Source organism: Marmota marmota, unplaced genomic scaffold (assembly GCF_001458135.2).
Source record: "Marmota marmota marmota unplaced genomic scaffold, marMar, whole genome shotgun sequence".
In the NCBI taxonomy this organism is placed as follows: Eukaryota; Metazoa; Chordata; class Mammalia; order Rodentia; family Sciuridae; genus Marmota; species Marmota marmota.
In genome coordinates this window covers 8,534,449-8,553,614 of record NW_025999945.1, presented here as the reverse complement: position 1 = coordinate 8,553,614, position 19,166 = coordinate 8,534,449, and the positions used below count along the sequence as shown (strand labels likewise).

General features: G+C 35.5%; 1 protein-coding gene and 1 pseudogene across 4 annotated transcripts in view; one reads left to right on the top strand and one right to left on the bottom strand.

The window, feature by feature from the left end:
- The window catches only part of Btaf1 (B-TFIID TATA-box binding protein associated factor 1), an 80,068-nt gene that overhangs the window by 48,696 nt on the left and 12,206 nt on the right, over window positions 1-19,166 (bottom strand). For 2 of the 4 annotated variants that reach the window (XM_015500118.2, XM_048801743.1), the window contains exons 2-6: window positions 16,004-16,127; window positions 8,978-9,092; window positions 7,837-7,983; window positions 2,558-2,721; window positions 736-872 (exon numbers count right to left, since the gene is read on the bottom strand). In XM_015500118.2, coding sequence (XP_015355604.1) covers window positions 736-872; window positions 2,558-2,721; window positions 7,837-7,983; window positions 8,978-9,092; window positions 16,004-16,127 — 687 coding nt within the window. Of the gene's footprint in view, window positions 1-735; window positions 873-2,553; window positions 2,722-3,598; window positions 3,730-7,836; window positions 7,984-8,977; window positions 9,093-16,003; window positions 16,128-19,166 lie in introns of those variants that run through there. The other 2 variants (XM_048801744.1, XM_048801745.1) reach the window with 2 other exon arrangements.
- On the top strand, window positions 18,261-18,854 carry LOC107154391 (annotated as a pseudogene).

Sequence of the window (19,166 nt, the reverse complement as noted above, 5' to 3'; positions counted from 1 at the left end):
TCATTAAGAAACTGATGGGCTGGGGATGTGGCTCAAGCGGTAGCGTGCTCGCCTGGCATGCGTGCAGCCCGGGTTCGATCCTTAGCACCACATACAAGATGTTGTATCTGCCGAAAACTAAAAAATAAACATTAAAAAATTCTCTCTCTTTAAAAAAAAAAAAAAAGAAAAAAAGAAACTGAAAAGAATGGCTTTACCTATAGAGTTCTTTTCTACAAGACTGGGTAAGCAATCCTGGATCATTACCACAATTTAGCATAAGCCCAGCCTAGGGAAGAGATGATACAATACCTTGACAATACTTCTCAATTTACTTGGCAGTATTCTTAACTTATGATCTTTTGACCACCTCTCTGAAATCCTTCTCTACTAATCTCCCTTTCATTCACTTATTCCCAGCCAAACTGCCCTTCTGATTCTTGAATATTCCAAGATTAAGGCATTTACATTTATTCCCTCCACCTGGAATACTCTTTCCCCTTTGTAATCTTTAACCATCATTTGGAGCTGATAATTAGAAACAAACAAAAAAAAAATCTATTCGGAAGGACTTTTCTTGGGAAGTGGTCTTAGTCCCCAGTAACAGTAAATACTCTCTGACAACTAAGAAAAACAATCCAAACAGTACTCCCCAATTAAACAAAAAACGGCAAAATGTTTTTTACAAATCAAGCAGACATAGATTTAAACTACACAACATTATTGTTTTAAGTGAAAAAACAGAAAGATTACTACCTCTTCTCATTAGTTTCCACTGCATCCCTGGATCTCTGTTTTGCAAAAAGCTTGGCCATTCTTTTAGCTTTATTCTTTTGTCTATTGCTCATTCCTGCTCGGAATTCTGAGTCAATCAACTCTGCTGCCTGGAGCATCTAAAAGAGTAAAAGAATGCTGAGTTTGAACTTCAGAGGTTAAAATAAGTACTTATAGTCTTAGCCTCAGTAGAGGACTAATTTACAGAGGATTATACTATAAATTTCAGTATATACAGATCAATCACATTCTTTGACAGCCCTATGCTATGCTATGCTATTCTATTGTATAGCTGGATCCATAATTTCATTTTCTTCCTCCTCCTTCCTTATTGTTCCAATTCCCAACAGATACACCTTTTAACTTTTTATGCCACACATGGCACAAATAAATGCTAACCCATAAAAAGGGCTTTGAAGAGGTGAGACTTCAAAATAACCACATTACCAATTAAAAGTTATGAGAATAAAGAATGTCCACAAAAGAAATATTATCATCAAGAATGGGAAGTGATACTCCATGTATGTATAATATGTCAAAATATACTCTAGTGCATCCATTGGGAACTGAAAGACCAATGAAAAAGGAGGAAAAAAAGTGAAAAGAGGGAAAAAAGTGCTGATTCTATTTGCCTTTTATTTTGTCCAGCCACAAAATAAAACAAAAGGAAGTTATCTAAAAGAATGTGATCAATCTGTATACACTGATATATTAAATTGTATGAAGTGAGAAAAGGTAAACAGGGCTTAAATGGATACATACATACTTGCATGTGTACAGAAAATTGCAGGAATGATGCACAAGAAACTTAAAAAAAGGGTTGTTGATGAGGCATAGGGACATGTATGTCCATGAACATGGGCAAAAAATGTTTTACTTCATACTGTACAACCTTTTTTTGTTGTTATTGTTTGAAAGTGTTTTTTGGACATTTTCCCTCATAAATCACAGCTCTGAAGACGTCTATCATCAAATCTGTCTATAATAGTTTTAATAGCTTTTCTTCTTTCTCACTCTTCCTCCAAATTACTTTTTCTTTCATACACACACACACACACAAAAAAAAAAGGAACGGAAAGAACAAATGCAGCAACTAGGATCTTTCAATACCAGTGGCTCCTAAAAGGGTCACCACAGCTTTTATTTAACAGTCCAATGTTTAGGAGATAGGCTGTTTCTTTCTCCATACAATCTGCAGAAATTTAGTTTATATGCTGAGAGTGGTGACACATGTCTGTAATCCCAATTACTTGAGAGGCTGAAGAAGGAATATTGCAATTTCCAGGGCAGCCTAGACAACCGAGAGAGACCCTATATCTCAAATACAATTGGGGAGGGTGGGGGGATAGGGGAGATTGAACTCAGGGGCACTTGACCACTAAGCCACATCCCCAGTCCTATTTTTTTTTTTTTTTTGGTATCTTATTTAAAGACAGGGTCTCACTGAGTTGCTTAGTGCTGTGCTTTTGCTGAGGCTGCCTCAGCCTCCGGAGCCACTGGGATTACAGGTATGCACCATTGTGCCCAGCTCAAATACAATTTTTAAAAAGGGGCAGGGATATAGTGATATAGGTGAAGTGCTTGCTTATTAGCATGTTTGAAGCCTGGGTTTAATCCCCCATATCACACACACACACAAAAAGAATAAATAAAAATATAAATTTTGTTTATGAAAACAGTATAGTGGCACTAAACAACAATAATAAAATTAAGCACAGCATTTAAATAGAATTACAAATGCATAAGTGAAATGAAGCAAACCCTCTGTGTTATTTGCAAACAAACAACCACATGTTTTACCTACAGGTTGTTTGTTTACAAGGGCTGCTGAAGTTGGTGCATAATCCAAATCTTCATCATTGAAGAGTTCTTCAGTACTCATTCCAATTGCTTCTCCCATATTAAGGCCAAGTTTCTTCTGTAATAGTTTTCGCTGACGTGCTATCCTCTCTTTAGGATCTACTTCACCTTTAAACAGAAAAGAAATACATTTCCTCCAAATCAGTTACGAAAATGTCTTCTATATGCCTATCAGACTCCATTAAAACAAACCATTATACCCCTTTTACCAAAAGAATCACACAATAATATCAACATCCCATAAATCCATTGCCTAATCATGACTGAAAAATAGTATTCTAACAAAACATTTTAAGAGTTTTCCCTGAGATAGTTTCATTGTCACATTATCCATTATCTAGTATATATGAAATAATAAGATTTATTCTTATGGAAATAAAACAATCTTATTTTATAGCTAGAAAGCTCTAACTAGACTACAAAACAAAATCTGAATTTTAATAGCAGATCACCAGTATTGGGGACTAACCCAAAGTCTACCACTAGGCTATGTCCCCAGTTCTTTTTTGAAACAGGGTCTCATTAGCAAAGTTGCCAAGGCTGGCCTCAAACTTATGATCCTCCTGTTTCAACCTTCCAAGTAGCTGGGATAACAGGTGTGCATCATGTACCCCGCTAAAATCTAGATTTTATTTAGCAGAAAAGATCAACAAATAAATATTTATTCCAAATGTGGCCTTTATATGTTTTCAAATGATGTATTCCAAATAACAAAGATAAGGAAAAAAAAATAGGTTTTGAATGTTTCAAGTAAACCCTTGATCCTTCAGTGGACAAGAGCAGAATACACAAAAAGATATTACTTCAAAAATAAAAACTGAGCCTTAAAACAATGAAACTACAAAAGAGGTCTCTCTACATTGTTGAAATGTTTTTAGTTTTAAAAACAATAATGACCTGCTTCTTGTAATGTCTGAGTTAAGTTCCTCTTAGAATAACCCTCTGCAGATAGCAACCCTGGTCAAAATGTTATTTTAACAACTACCTGAAGGGCCAGGCACAGCGGCACATGCTTGTAATCCCAGCGGCTCGGGAGGCTGGGGCAGGAGAATCACGAGTTCAAAGCCAGACTCAGCAAAAGCGAGGCACTAAACAACTCAGTGAGACCCTGTCTCCAAATAAAATACAAAAAATAGGGTTGGGGATGTGGCTCAGTGGTCGAGTGCCCCCGAGTTCAATCCCCAGTACTGTCTCCCCACCCCCCAAAAAAATTATCTGAAGGGACTAAAAATGGAATAAAAGTAGGCATTTACTTATGAGAGTTGACAACAGCTAGAAGAAGGGAATGGCACTGGATGGGATTCTCCTTTCTGTAGCTTTTAGACTGAAGACAGATCCAGTCCATGCAATGTGGGACAGCTAAAACTTAGATTAAAACCCCCATCATTGGGTATGTACAAAAATAATTCCAGTTACTTAAGAGGTCAAGGATAATTGTAACTTTTGAGATCAGCCTGGGCAAAATAAGATCCCATTTTTAAAAAAGAAAGGAAAGAAAGGAAAGGAAAGGAAAGGAAAGGAAAGGAAAGGAAAGGAAAGGAAAGGAAAGAAAGAAGGAAGGAAGGAAGGAAGAAAGAAAGAAAGATAGATAGATAGATTGGGGACATAGCTCAGGGGTAGAGCACGTGCCTACTACACCCAAGGCCCTGGGTTCAATCCTCAATTACCACAAACTAAAAACTGTAAAATCTGCAAGTCTTTCTGGCTTGAAGAACTAGAAAGAAAAAGAGAGTTAGGGACCACAACAGTTACTAGGAAGAAAAAGTCAAAAAAGGCAGAGCCAAAGAGAAGGCTGTCCAAATTCTGGGTAAATTCAGACCAAGTCTCTGGCTGACTCAGAGCAGATTCCAAACAATGAAACTAAAGCCAAAATCTAAAAGCCAAAACTGAGATTTGAGCTACTGTCTACCATAAAGGAGACTGAACTTGAAATTCCGAGTTCTGTTAAATTAAATGCCTGCTAAAGCAAACAAGCAAGCAAAAACAATAACAATCTTCAAAGGAATAAAACAGAATCCAGCTTGCACGGCATAACATTCAAAATTCAACAATGTACAAAGAAACAAGAAAACATAACTTATTCTCAAAAAAAGACAATGGAGACCAACTTCAATACAAACAGATGTTGGAATTATAAAATTTTAAAGCAGGGGCTGGGGATGTGGCTCAAGCGGGTAGCGCACTCGCCTGGCATGTGTGCGGCCCAGGTTTGATCCTCAGCACCACATACAAACAAGGATGTTGTGTCCGCCGAAAACTAGAAAATAAATATTGGGGAATTCTCTCTCTCTTTAAAAAAAAAAAAAAAAAAAAAATACCACTTGCTAAGTGATGACTACAGTGCTAAAATAAAAGCATCTTTAAAAAAAAAACTTTTTTTAAAGCAGCTAATACAACAGTGCTCAATTTAAGGAAGATATTGTCACAATTTAAGGAAGATACTATCACAATGAATGAAAGGATACCTTGGTAGAGAAACAGAAACTACAAAGTAGAATTGAATCCTTGAAAAGGATCAGTCATATGATGTGCAAAACATACCAATAAAACTATTTTAAAAAAAGAAGTTGTCCTAGACTGCACTTGGTGGCACATGCTTGTAACCCCAGCTACTTGGAAGACCAGGGCAGGAGGATAACAAGTTCAAGGGAGTCTTGGCAACTCAGCAAGACCATCTCAAAACTAAACCAGAGACTTGGGATATAGCTCAATGGTAGAATGTTTACCTAGCTTGGGTGAGACCTGAAGTTCAATCCCCAGTATCAAAAATAAAAACAGAAACAGAAACTAAAGGCAAGGGGACTGGGGTTGTAGCTCAGGGGTAGAGCACTGGCCTAGCATGTATGAGGCACTAGGTTCAATTCTCAGCACCACATATAAATAAAATAAATGTCCACTGACAACAAACAAATAAATAAATAAATAAAGGCTAGGGAGTAGACCCATGGTAGAGTACTTTGTCTACCATGCATGAGGCTCTGGGTTCCATCCTCAACACTGCAAAAAAAAAAAGTTCTGACAAGGATGTGGAGAAATTGGAATCCTTATGCACTGTTGGTAAGAATATAAAGTGATGCAATTGCTATGGAAAACTTATAGTAGTTTATCAAAAGATTAAAAACAGAATTATATTATCTGCTTGGAAATTCGCTCCTAGGTATACAACCAAAAGTACTGAAAGCAGAAACTACTCAAACAGATATGTGTTCACAACTGCATTATTTACTATTGCCAAAGTGTGGCAATGATGGATGAAAGGGTAAATAATATGTGATTTATACACACATGAAATATTACTGAGCCTTTAAAGGACAGAAACTCTAACACTACAATGTGAATAAATCTAGAGGACTTGCTGTTAAGTGAAATAAGCCATTCATACAAAGTAGAATCGTGGTCACTAAGAGCTGGGGCAAGGGGAAGTGGGAAGTTTCTATTTAATGGGTATATTGTTTCAGTCTTGCAATATTTAGACTTCTGAAAACTGGCTGCACAACATATGTACTTAACACTATTGAACTGTATACTTCAAAACAGTTAAGATGATAAATTTTATGTTATGCATACTTTACCACAATTTTTTTAAGAAACCTAATACATTTCATAACAGTAATAAGAATTACTACTGAATTACTTACTACTGACATACGTTACAACATGGATAACATTCTGCTAAGTAAAAGAAGCCAATCACCAAAGATCACATATCATATTTCATTTACAAGTAAGGTCCAGAATAGGAAATCTATAGTCAAAACATAGACAAATGGTTTCTTAGAGCAAAAAGGAGAAAGAAAGTAGGAGGATAAAAGAGTAATAGTTAAAAAATATGGGTTTCTTTGTGAGGCAATTAAAATGTTCTAAAATTGACTGTGATGCCAGCTATGGTGGTGCATGCCTATAATCCCAGAGACTTGAGAGGTTGAGAAGGGAGAATTCCAAGTTCCAGGTCAGCCTCAGCAACTCAGGGATACCCTCAGCAACTTAGTGAGACCGTCTCAAAAGTAAAAAATTTTAAAAAAGGGGGCTGAAGATGTAACTTGGTAGTTAAGCACTCCTGGGTTCAAGCACCAGTACCAATTAATTAATTAGATTTAACTGACTCTAGTGACACTGCATGTCTGTGAATATGATAAAACCCACTAAACTACACTTATTGCTAAACAGTAAGTTTACTTACTTACAGCAATAACTGTTCCAAAAATAAAGCCTTTTAAGAGTTCTACTTCCTAATTAAAATAACTATACTTTGCTGAAATGGGTAAATTGCATGAAATGTGAATTATATTTCAGTAAAGCTATTTGAAAAAAATTTTAAAAGATTGCTCTACTCAAGCCTGGTGAGGTGGCACATGCCTATAATCCCAGCCACTTGAGAAGGTAAGTGTTGAGAGCCACAGCCGAAGGGGCCCCAGCAAACTTCCAGCTGCCAGCAAANGATTAACAAAACTAAAATGCTTTGAATGATAATTAATTAGCAAGAAACAAAAAGCCCTATTCAGTTTTGGTTTTTAGTCAAAGGGCAACTTATTTACTTACAGAAATCCATTAAAAACATCAAGGTTTTTCCACTCAAGGCCACAATCTTGAATGGCCAAAACATTTATTTTATATCCAGAAGATTCTGTAAGTTTAATGATAATGGGACAATTATCTACCCAAATTTTAATTTTTAGTTTTTGCTTTAGATGCCAGCATGAGAAGATCCAACCATATTAGAAACACAAGATGGAAGATAAAACAACCATGGGGCTGGGAGTGCATCTCGATAGTAGACTGCATGCCTAGCACGCAGAAGGCCCTGGGTTTGATCCCGAACACTGTCAATAAATAAATAAAACAATCAAATGATCTCTCAAATTTCCACAGCTGGGAAAACATTACTATAATCTATACTGTGCTAAAACTGATTTTTAAATCTATATCCTGAAGCTTCTGAGTAATACATCTAATTTCTATATTACATAGTAAAATTACTCCTGAAATATTAATATGTATCAACTAATGATACATGGTACACATTCACTTAAGAGGAAGAAACATAATTCTACTGTAGCTTTTAAAAACAGACTGCTGGCTACATTTCCCACCAATATCATCCTTATCTACCTACAAACTTCAGTCAATTTACATTTCCTGACATGTTAGATTACAATGAAAATATATACCATGTGACATATCAGTATGAAAACACAAAGTTCAGGCTTTATTACTATTACATACCTGATTTTTCATCTTGGACTTCAAATTCTGCACCAGCAGACCCCAAAAGTGATGCTCCATGTTGTAACAGTCTACATATGTCAAATCTGTCAAAATTCAATCGATCTGTAGTAGATGAATCTTCCATTGAACTTTCCGAAGTAGTTTCTAGATAGGTTTAAAATATTAATGAACATATAGCCAAAGTGTAGAATCAAAGGAAATTGCACATCATAACTTGCAGTATATGTATAATAAGGAATAATGAGATAGCAAAGAGAAGGTTCTTTTCTACAAGTTATAATGTCTCCTGCTTATACATTTCACTAGACAAGAGAAGACAAATCAACACAATAATTCAAAATAATAGGTCCAGAAAATAAAAGCAAAAATTTTAGACAAGCTAAGATGTATGCTAAAAGTGATGTTATTCTGGTGACATGAAAATGGATATAATTGCAACATTTTAAATTTTCACTTAAGGAACACTTATTCTGTCTTATAAAATGTGGCTTGATTTCAGAAATGAAAATAAAGCTAATAAAAACGTTAAACTAAATTAGTAATTTTGTCCTTTAACATCAGTCTTGGCTTGTTCTGGGAATCAAAAAAGAATTCTAATTGAAATAAAAATAAAAAATACATTTTCACTTAAAATGTATACCTTTTCAACTTTTCAAAAGCATAATTTGTTTTTAAATGTCATTATAATCAGAAGACAAACACAATTTTTTTTTAACCACTACAGAATGCTCTAAGGAGCACATAAAAAATTAAAGATTTGCCCTTTCAATTATCCACATGTAACTTAATTATGCTTAAATTTAGAAAATAACCTCACTATTCTCCCATCAATAAGAAAATGGATTGTTTCACATATTAGCACTGTATTCACTTAATTTCTTTTTTAAGAATTTGCATTCCTTGAGCATACTATAGTATTAGTAATTTTAATAATGTATAAAAACATTGTTTATTCATTTATTTTATGTTCAGTGGTAAAAATCACCTTATTCAATATCATTTTCTGACAAAAATCTCACCTGAAAGCACTAAAACTAAACTAAATTAAAATAAAAGTTATTCAAATATAAACTACACTATTATAGTTAATTCTGCAGTTAGGTTTTTACTTCAAGCTACTTTTTCCACTTAAAAGCACCTTGTTTTGTTCTTGGTACTGGATTCCACTCAGGCACATTTTTCACTATAGCCTCAACAGCTTGTCCTGCTGCAATCCGGGTATCCCAATTTGCACTCCTTAAATAAATCAATACCTTAAAAAATTATAAAATAGAATAGTTACGTATCCAAAAATGTTTGTTCAAGGTAGCCAAAACCAAGAAATACAAATTCACTTGTTATTAATTTATAATCTGGCAGCCCTCCAAATATAATATAAAATAAATAAATAAATATATATATATATATATACACACACACACATATATCTTTTGTGTGTGTGTGTGTGTGGTGCTGGGAATTGAACCCAGGGCCTTGTGCATGCAAAATAAAGCACTCTACCAACTGAGCTATATCCCCAGCCCCTATATCTCTTTTTTAAGTTGTCAAAAGATGTTTATTTATTTATATGTGGGGCTGAGAAACGAACCCAGTGCTTCTCACATTCCAGGCAAGCACTCTACCCCTGAGCCACAACCCCAGCGCAATCACTACCATTTAAAAATGGTTAAAACGTGAAAACAAATTTTTAAGAAAAGAATACTTAAGCAAGTTAGGCACAAGTCTGCAATACCATCCCAGTGACTCAGGAGGCTAAGGCAGGAGGACTGAAAATTCAAGGCCATAGCAACTTAGTGAGGCCCTAAGCAATATAGTGAGATCATTTCTCAAAAATAAAAAATCGGGGGGGGGGTTTGGGGATGTACTTCTGTGATAAAATGTCCCTGGGTTCAATCCCCAGTACCAATAAATAAATAAATTTAAAAATTAAGCAGAAAAAAGAAAAAAAGTGCATTTAAAAAATATAACCATATTAATAAAAAGCAAATACACATATTCATTGAGTCCTATTACATAATACAAAGTTATACATGATATACCCCTCCCCCACATAAAGCTCCTATAAGTTGTAAAAGTGAGGCTGGGGATATAGTGTTAGAAAGGTTGCCTAGCTCATGCAAATCCCTGGGTTCAATTCCCACCACTGGGGGGAAGGGGGGGGGGGACAAAAAGCTAGTAGAACAAATAAATTCAGCAGAGCTATAAGACATAAAATTACCATACAAAAGTCAAATGTATTTCTATGTATTACTCTGAAATGAAATTAAGAAAACAATCCTATTTGTGATAGCATCAAAAACTAGAAAATACTCAAATTTAACAAAAGAAATGTGAAACTTGTATATTAAAAACTATGAAATATTAAAAACTTTGTTCTGAAATTAAAGATCTAAATAAATAGACACTTCCTGTTCATGGATTAGAAGATTTAATATTGTTAAGATAATAATATTCCCTAAATTGATTTATAGATCCAACCTAATTACTACAAAAATCTTGGCTGGCGTTTTTGCAGAAATGCACAAGCTGATCCTATAATTCATATGGAAATGTAAGGGACCCAAAATCACCAATCTTGAAAAAGTATTGTAAACTCATAACTTTTTATTTCAAAATTCACAGTAATCAAGACAGTGTGGTACTGGTAAAATGACTGACTATAGACCAGTGGAATAGAATGCCAAGAAAATTCAGTGGGGATTCTTTTTCAACAAATGGTACTGGGAAAACTAAACAGTCACATGTAAAACAAATAACCCAGTCAATAAATGGGCAAAGGAACTGAACAGACACTTCTCAAAAGAAGAAAAACAAATGATCAATAAATACACGAAAAAATGTTTAACACCTCTAGTAATTACACAAATGCAAATTAAAATTGCACTGAGATTCCACCTCACTCCAGTATGAATGGCAATTATCAAAAATACAAGTAACAACAAATGTTGGCAAGGGTGTGGGGAAAAGGAAATGCTCATACATTGCTGGTGGAACTGCAAATAAAACAGTATGGAAAGTCTTCAAAAAAATAGGAATAGAATCACCATGTGACCCAGTTGTATCCCACTCCTGGGCATATATCTGAAAGATTTAAAAAATCAGCCGCAGCCACATCAATGTGTATAGCAGTACAATTCACACTAGCTAAGCTATGGAACCAACCTAGATGCCCATCAACAGATGAATGGATAAAGTAATTGTGGTATATATAAACACAGTGAAATATTACTCAGCCATAAGGAAGAATGACTTTATGAAATCTGCCAGTAGATGGATAGATCTGGAAAATATCATGCTAAGTGACATAAGCCAATCCCCTAAAACCAAAGATCAAATGTTTTCACTTGATATGTGGAAGCTAACCCACAATAAAGTGAGGAGGGGGAAGTTCAGTAAACTAGATAGAGGGGAATGAAAGGAAGTGGGGGAGATAGGAATAGGAAAGACAGTAGAATAAATCTAATATAATTTTCCTATGTACACACATGAAATTACTCAAGTAAACTCCACCATTGTGCCAACCCACAGGAATGGGGTCCTAATTAGAATAAGATATATCCTATGCTTGAATAATTTTTTTTTTTTTAAAGAGAGGGGGCGAGAGAGAGAGAGAATTTTTTAATATTTATTTTTTAGTTTCTGGTGGACACAACATCTTTGTATGTGGTGCTGAGGATCGAACCTGGGCCGCACGCATGCCAGGCAAGCGCGCTACCGCTTGAGCCACATCCCCAGCCCTGCTTGAATAATTTTATCAAAATGGACACTACTGTCATGTATAAATAAGAACCAATAAAATAAAATAAAGAATAATGCTGAACATCTACCTCACACCATAAACAAAAATTAACTCAAATACGAACCAGAGACCTAAAAGGACCAGCTAAAACTATACAACTCTTAGAAAACATAGGGGGTAAATCTGTGTGACTTTAGGTCAGGCAACAATTTCTTAAGTATGAAAACAAAAGCATCAATGGTTTTAAAAAAAAAAAATCTCAATCAACATTAAAAACTTCTGTGTTTCACATGATACTATCAAAAAAAAAATGAAGACAACCAACACAACAGGAAAATACATGTGGAAATCATATATACAAGAGGGTTGTATCCAAATTGTATAAAGAACTCTTACAACTCATTTTTAAAAGGATAAATAAGGCTAGAAATGTAGCTCAGGGGCAGAGAACTTCAATCCCCAGTCCTACTGAGAGGCAGGAGGATCACTTGCACCCAGGAGGTAGAGACCAGTCTGGGCAACACAGAAAGATGCCTTAAAAAAAAAAAAAAAAAAGGCGGGGGATGGATGGGGGGCTGCTGGGGTTATGGCTCAGCCTTAGAACACTCACCTAGCATGTGTGAGGCGCTAGGTTTGATCCTCAGCACCACATAAAAATAAATAAATAAAATAAAAGTATTGTGCCCAACTACAACTAAAAAAAAAATTTTTTTTAAAAAGAAAAGGGCAGGGCTGGGGTGGTGGCTCAGTGGTAGAGTGCTCGCCTAGCATGCATGAGGCACTGGGTTCCATCCTCAGCACCACATAAAAACAAACTAATGTATCCACCTAAAATTAAAGATACATAAGTAAAAATAAATATTAAAAAAAAGAGAGAAATTAAGGAAGGAAAAAGGACAAATAATTTAAAATTGAGGTAAAAAATGATCAAACTTCCCCAAATGCTTGTCAGGACTAGTTATCATCATAGAATGTTTTGAATTTCGCTATTTCTTGATAGATATAATACTTATTACAGTTTTTATTTAATTATCAAAAAGGTGGGGCAAAAAGGAGGGGGGCAAAAAGGACTGGAAATGTAGCTCAGTGGTTCACTTGCCTAGTATGCAAGAGGCTCTAGATTCAATCCCTGGTACTGAAGAAAAAAAAAAAAAAGAAAGAAAAGGAGGAAGAGAAGAAGGAAAAACAAAAGGAGGAAAAGGAGAAAAAAGTTAGGCATTATTTGATATTATACTGTTAATTTATAAGGTTGGCTTTTTTTCTATAAAGTCCCATTCATAACCATTGTTCACTACTGGATTGCTCTTTACTTCATAATTGAGCACTTTGTAGAACAAAGAATTGGTATTCTGTCAATTTGTTATGTTGAACATATTTCTATTTGTCTTTTGAGTATGGAGTCTCTTTTTTCTATATGAATATTAAAATAATTTGAGTTGGGGATGTAGTTCAACAGTACAGCACTTGCCTACATGCATGAGGCCCTGGGTTCAATTTCCAGCACCAAAAAATAAAATGAAATGAAATACTTCAATAACAAAAGAGGAGGGGGCAAAAGGTCTAAATGGCATTTCTCCAAACAATTAATAAACATGAAAAGATGTCTGATATCTTTAGTCATCAAAGAAATGTAAATCCAAACCACTTCATACCCACTAGGATGACTTTGGTCAAAAAGTCAGTTAATAACTATTAATAAGGATGTAGGGAAATCTGGGCTTTTATACACTACTGTTAGGAATATAAAATGGAACCACTTTGGAAAACATTTTGGCAATTCCTCAAAGTTAAACGTAGTTACCTTGTGTCCTGGCAATACTACTTCCAGGTATATAATCAAAAGAATGAAAACATACTACTATGGCTTCAATGTCCTCACCAAAACTCAAGTTGAAATTTAATTCCCATTGTGAGGTACTAAGAGGTAAGATCAGGTAACATCTTTAATTAAGAGAAGATTAAGTAATGAGGTCTCTGTCCTCATGAATGGACTAATCCATTCGTGGATTAATGGGTTACATGTAGAGTGGATCCTCTATAAAAGCCAGTGTGGCTCTCTTTTGGATGTGCCCCTTTTGCCATATGATGCCCTACAACACACAGGGACTCTGCAAAAGACAGCAAGAAGGCCTTCACAGATGCAGCTGCCCAATCTTGGGACTTTCCAACCTTTAGAAATGTGAATTAAATAAACCTTTAATCTTTATAAATTACTTTGTTTGTGGTATTCTGTTATTACAGCAGAAAATGAACTAATTTACATACCTCCCTACAAAAATTTTGTATATGAATTTTCACAGCAGTATTTTACATAATAGTAAAATTTTACATAATGGAGGGCTGGGGGTTGTGGCTCAGTGATAGAACACTTGCCTCGCATATGTGAGGCACTGGGTTTGATCCTCGGCACCACATAAAAATAAACAAACAAAATAAAGATATTGTGCCCATGTATAACTAAAAAAAATTAAAAAGAGGGCTGGGGATGTGGTAGAGCGCTCGCCTGGCATGCATGCGGCCCAGGTTCAATCCTCAGCGCCACATACAAAGATGTTGTGTCCGCCGAAAACTAAAAAAATAAATATTAAAATTCTCTCTCAAAAAAAAAAAATTAAAAAGAAATGGAAACAAGTCAATTGTCCATTAACTGATAAATGGTTAAGATGTGGCATACCGTAAATATATATTGGATATTATTCGACAATTAAATGGAATAAAGTAATGGTATGTGCTTTAATATGAACACAGTATTTAAAGTGAAAGAAACAAGTCCCAGAGATTACAAATAATGTATGATTTGTATAAAAAAAAATGTTCAGAATAGGCAAATATACATACATTATTTTAATGGTTTCCTAGAGCTCGGTATGGGAAGGGGAATAATAGAGAGTGAGGTTTGATTAGGTTGAATAGATTGAGGTTTCTTTTTGGGTGATAAAAATGTTTTAAAATTAGACTGTGATGACAACTGTTGCATACAATAGTAATATACTAAATCACTGAACTGTACATCTAAGATATGTAAATTACATTTCAATAAAACTCTTAAAAAAACAAAACCAAGATAACAGGAAAATACTGAGGGAAAAGAAGAGGATCAGAAGGCAAGAAGTTGCTAAAGACAACTTCTCCTTTTGGAATGATTTGATGGCAGCCAGTTTGCTGAGTTCTGAATTAAGAACAGAATTCATTTGGAAAGCTAGAAACCTTTACCAGTTCTGCACAGTCAGTCCTGTTGTGTTGTTCCCTGTCTAGATCTATCAGACCTCCATGTCTTCCCTTGGAATAAGGAAGAGAAATACACATGCTTCTATTTCCTCACCTCACAGATGCCTAATATGCAGCCTTCTCTCTTCTGAGAATGAGGAGGCTGTAGGTAGCAAATCACTGTCTCTCCATCTTGAGTAGACAGTTAATCTAGCAGGGGAGTAGGTTGGAAAGGGAGTCTTTAAAAGCCCTTGGGGGGCAACCATATAGTGCAGATTTGTGTATGTTGAAAAAGGACTTACAACTCCTACTGCTATGTATCAGGGAGTGACAAATGAGAATGAAAGGAAGAGGTTAAACTAGAAGAAAGAGGTATCTTCAGGCTTCCAACATCTGAGCAATCATATTGTTCCACCACCCTATTCTCTATCTCTGTCCCAACACTCCCCTCCCCACCAAAGCACTCTGCTTTACTTTGCATGCCAGGGAATTAAACACATAGAATTCGCCAATTACAACCATAAAGGTACACCTAAACAAGCCCAGAGTTCAGTAAAAATACAACTACTATTTAAGGAAAGAACATGGAGTAGGAGTATGAAAACACTGGTCCACCAAAGCAGAATGTTTCCACTTTCAAATTGCTATTAACTGGGCTGGGGATATAGCTCAGTTTTGGTAGAGTGCTTGCCTAGCATGCACAAGGCCCTGGGTTCAATCCCCAGCACCAAAAAAAAAAAAAAGAAAAGAAAAGAAAAAAAGCTATTAACTAAGGATGTAAGGATGTAATATAACAATTAGCTTCTCATGTATTTCAATCATTGCCCATGAGTACTTCATTTGAAAACTATCAACTATGATATAATTATTAGCCATTAAGAACAAGTCAGACCACTAAGAAACCAGACTAACAACTCAGTTCATTACCAAATTGGGTCAGATTCAAATTTGTGACACAAGCAAAAAGTTCTATATTGTCAAGTCCCTTAAAGAATTAAACTAGAGTTTAAAAAGAAAAAAAAAATTGTCTTGTCACCAAAGAAAAGAAATAGCAAAATTTTTAAATCTATTTGGAGAACTGTAAGATATTTAATGGAATCTGGAGATCACAAATTGTTACTTAACATAAAATTATGTTTATCTTTACTTTTGTTTTCCTATCCATGGACAAGTCTCTACAATTGTTATTATACTAAGAAAAATAAAAAGAGTCCTTACTTTAGATAACAGATTATTTAGTTCATGAGGATGAAGCTTCACCACTTCTCCAAGTTGCTGTGCAGCAGCTTTTCTTGTAACTGGAGTAGTGCCAGTATCCAGTAAGATAAAAAGACGATCAAGCCTATAACAAAAATATAATAGTTAACCTGAAATGAGTTTCCTCATAAGTTTGAGTCAATAAATGCATTAAGCACCTATGAACAAAGACCTATGTAGGGCAGCAGGAGATGCCTGATCTCTGCTCTCAAGGAAGAAACATCTAGAAGAGGGAACAAGAACACAATAAGAAAAGGAAGAGTATGTTTTGGGAAGTGAAAAAACATAGCCTGTTGCACTTAAGAAAACAATGGGAGATACAGCTACAGAACAAGCTGAAGCCCTATTGTGGAAACCTTTGAATATATAGTGCAACCATGAAAGTCTTTGGTCAAAAAGTAAGGGGACTGGAGCTATGCTTTAGGAAGATTAAACTGGCAGCAGTGTGAAGACTGAAATAGAAGGAATCTTTTGGAGAATTACAGACTAAAAGTGCAGACCTGAACTACAACCCTGGCAAGAAGATTAGAAAGAAGTTGATAGAAAAGATAAAGAAACAAAACATACATGGTGTATTAATTGAAATATTAAGAGTGAAATATTTTTTTCAAATATTTATTCTTAAGTTTTAGGTGGACACAATATCTTTATTTTACAATTATGTGGTGCTTGAGGATTGAACCCAGTGCCCTGTGCATGCTAGGCGAGCACTCTACCACTGAGCCACAACCCCAGCCCCTTAAGGACACAGGTTTTGCATCTTAGAAAACAGAGATGTCATTAAAAAGAAATGTGAAAAAACAGTAGAGGAAATATTATAGAAGAAGATGACAAGCTCACTATGGCAGGGAAAGTACAGCAAGGAGAGAAAAAAGAACAGAGATTTAAAATTCACATCAAAGTTGGGACTAAAGTTATGAGGTAGCCTAGCCCAGTAGAATATTCCTATAATCCCAGTGACTCAGGAGGCTGAGGCAGAAGGATCACAAGTTTGAGGCCAGCCTCAGCAACTTAGCAAGGCTTACCTAAGCAACTTAGCAAGACCCTATGTCAAAATAAAAAATTAAGAGGCTGGGAATATAGCTCAATGGTCAAGTGCTCCTCCCTGGATTTAATCCCTAGTCCCTAAACAAACAACATACATATAGACAGGTATGGGGGTACATGAGTTAGCTGAAGAGAGGATGATAAATAATATCTGCAAATTTATAAAATCATACAGCATAATGGCACAAATTCCAGGGCCTTAGTTCAAATCCCAGTTCTGCCACTTCTGAAAAAAGCTAGGGATAAAATCATAATGTCTTGTACCTAGAGTAAGAGTGTGGTGGTAAAAAACTGTCACTTTGTTTCTAAGATACAAGAAAATCCTAAAAAGTCTTAAAGAGGCAAAGTCACAGGTAATTACTACCTCCTGCTTACATATTATATGGATCTAGACCTATCACCACACTAATTACCTTTAGTGAGATAATGAAAAGAAGGAGGCTTCAAATCTATAATAAATGGACATTTTAAACAAAATGAGGGTGACAAGGGGCAAAGTTGTAATGACTGTTAATCCTATATAAGGGGATATCTAGTGAATATATCTTCAAATTTTATCAAATAAGGAAGAGAAAGCAAAGGGTCCAAATCAAGCAAAAGCATTAAGCATTGAAAAACCGCAGACTCCTATTACTTCTGGGATTTCTTTTATCTCACAAAGAACTAAAAAGTTACAAAGTGAACTTCTGAAAGCCTTTTACTACAAAAAAATAAGCTTGTAAAAGGTTGAGAAATAGATACTTTCTGTGGTATCAGGAGACAAACAATAGAAACACGGCATTTAAAAAATTTAGTCGTAAAAAAAAAAAAAATTTAGTCGTTAGTAAGTATAAATTCGTAATAAATGATAAGAAATATAACTAAAATACATCTTCTTCTGTCAAGAATGCTAACATTTTCTCTCATATGTGGATACTAGACCAAAATAAGGGGGAAAAGAGGGAGTGGGAATCCCCTGAAACAGAAGGGAGATCTGTAGAACAGAGGAAGGGGACTGAATGGAAGGGAGGAAAGACAGAAAAGTGGGTAACAGTGAAATAAAACTTACCAAGATATGCATATATAAATATGCCACAGTGAACTTCATCCTTACATATATCTATAATGTACTAAGAAGTGTGTTTGCTTCCTAGAAGAATGGGAAGCCATGAGAGGAGGAGAGGTACTTTAGATGCTCTCCAAATCCTTGGTTTTAGAATACTTGGCCCATCCTAGTATACTCAGTCAGGCTGGTGGCATTACTTGTGGCATGTGTCTTGGCTGAGGCCTCTGGGTACACTTTGGAATGCTCTCCAAAAGCTCAATAAGTGAGACAGACCAAAAAACAGAACTAAAGCAAGCATCTTGGGAGAGAATGGGAAGTACAAAATGATTCTTATGGTCTGAAATAACTTATGGGAAAAAGAAAAGTTGCTGCCCAGTGCTCTCATGCTGCTGATTCCGCCTACAAGCAAATTCAAAGGAGAAACCCTGAGTGCTCAAACAGGAATAAATTAGCCAGACCAAAATGGTGTCAAAGCCCCTGATGAAGAAACCCTGACTGAATTACTGACCCATGCAAAAAATGCTAGGACCGACTGTAAATTTGATTCAAGATGCTAGATGTACTCGGATGGAACCAGGCTCCCCAACTGTTGTAGGACTTGAGCCATGACCAGCAGACCTAATCAACAAAGTTACTGGTCACCTAAAGCTTTACTGGATGGGCTCTTGTATGATGTTTTTGTTTGAGTGTGTGTTTGTTTGTTTGTTTTGTTTTGTTTGAGCCTGTCAAATTCTAACATTAAAAGATCAATTTCTTGGGGCTGGGGTTGTGGCTCAGCTGTAGAGCACTTGCCTCTCACGTGTGAGACCCTGAGTTCGATCCTCAGCACCACATAAAAATAAATAAACAAATGAAGATATTGTGTCCATGTATAACTAAAAAAAATTTTTTAAAAAAAGATCAATTTCTTTCCCCAATTTAAATATTCTTGAGATGAAAGTAAAATGTGTTCCTGTAGGGGAGGCACTAATTTAAAAAAAAAAATACCAAAAGTGAATAGAAGGAAGATCAGTGGGATAGAGGAAAAGGAAC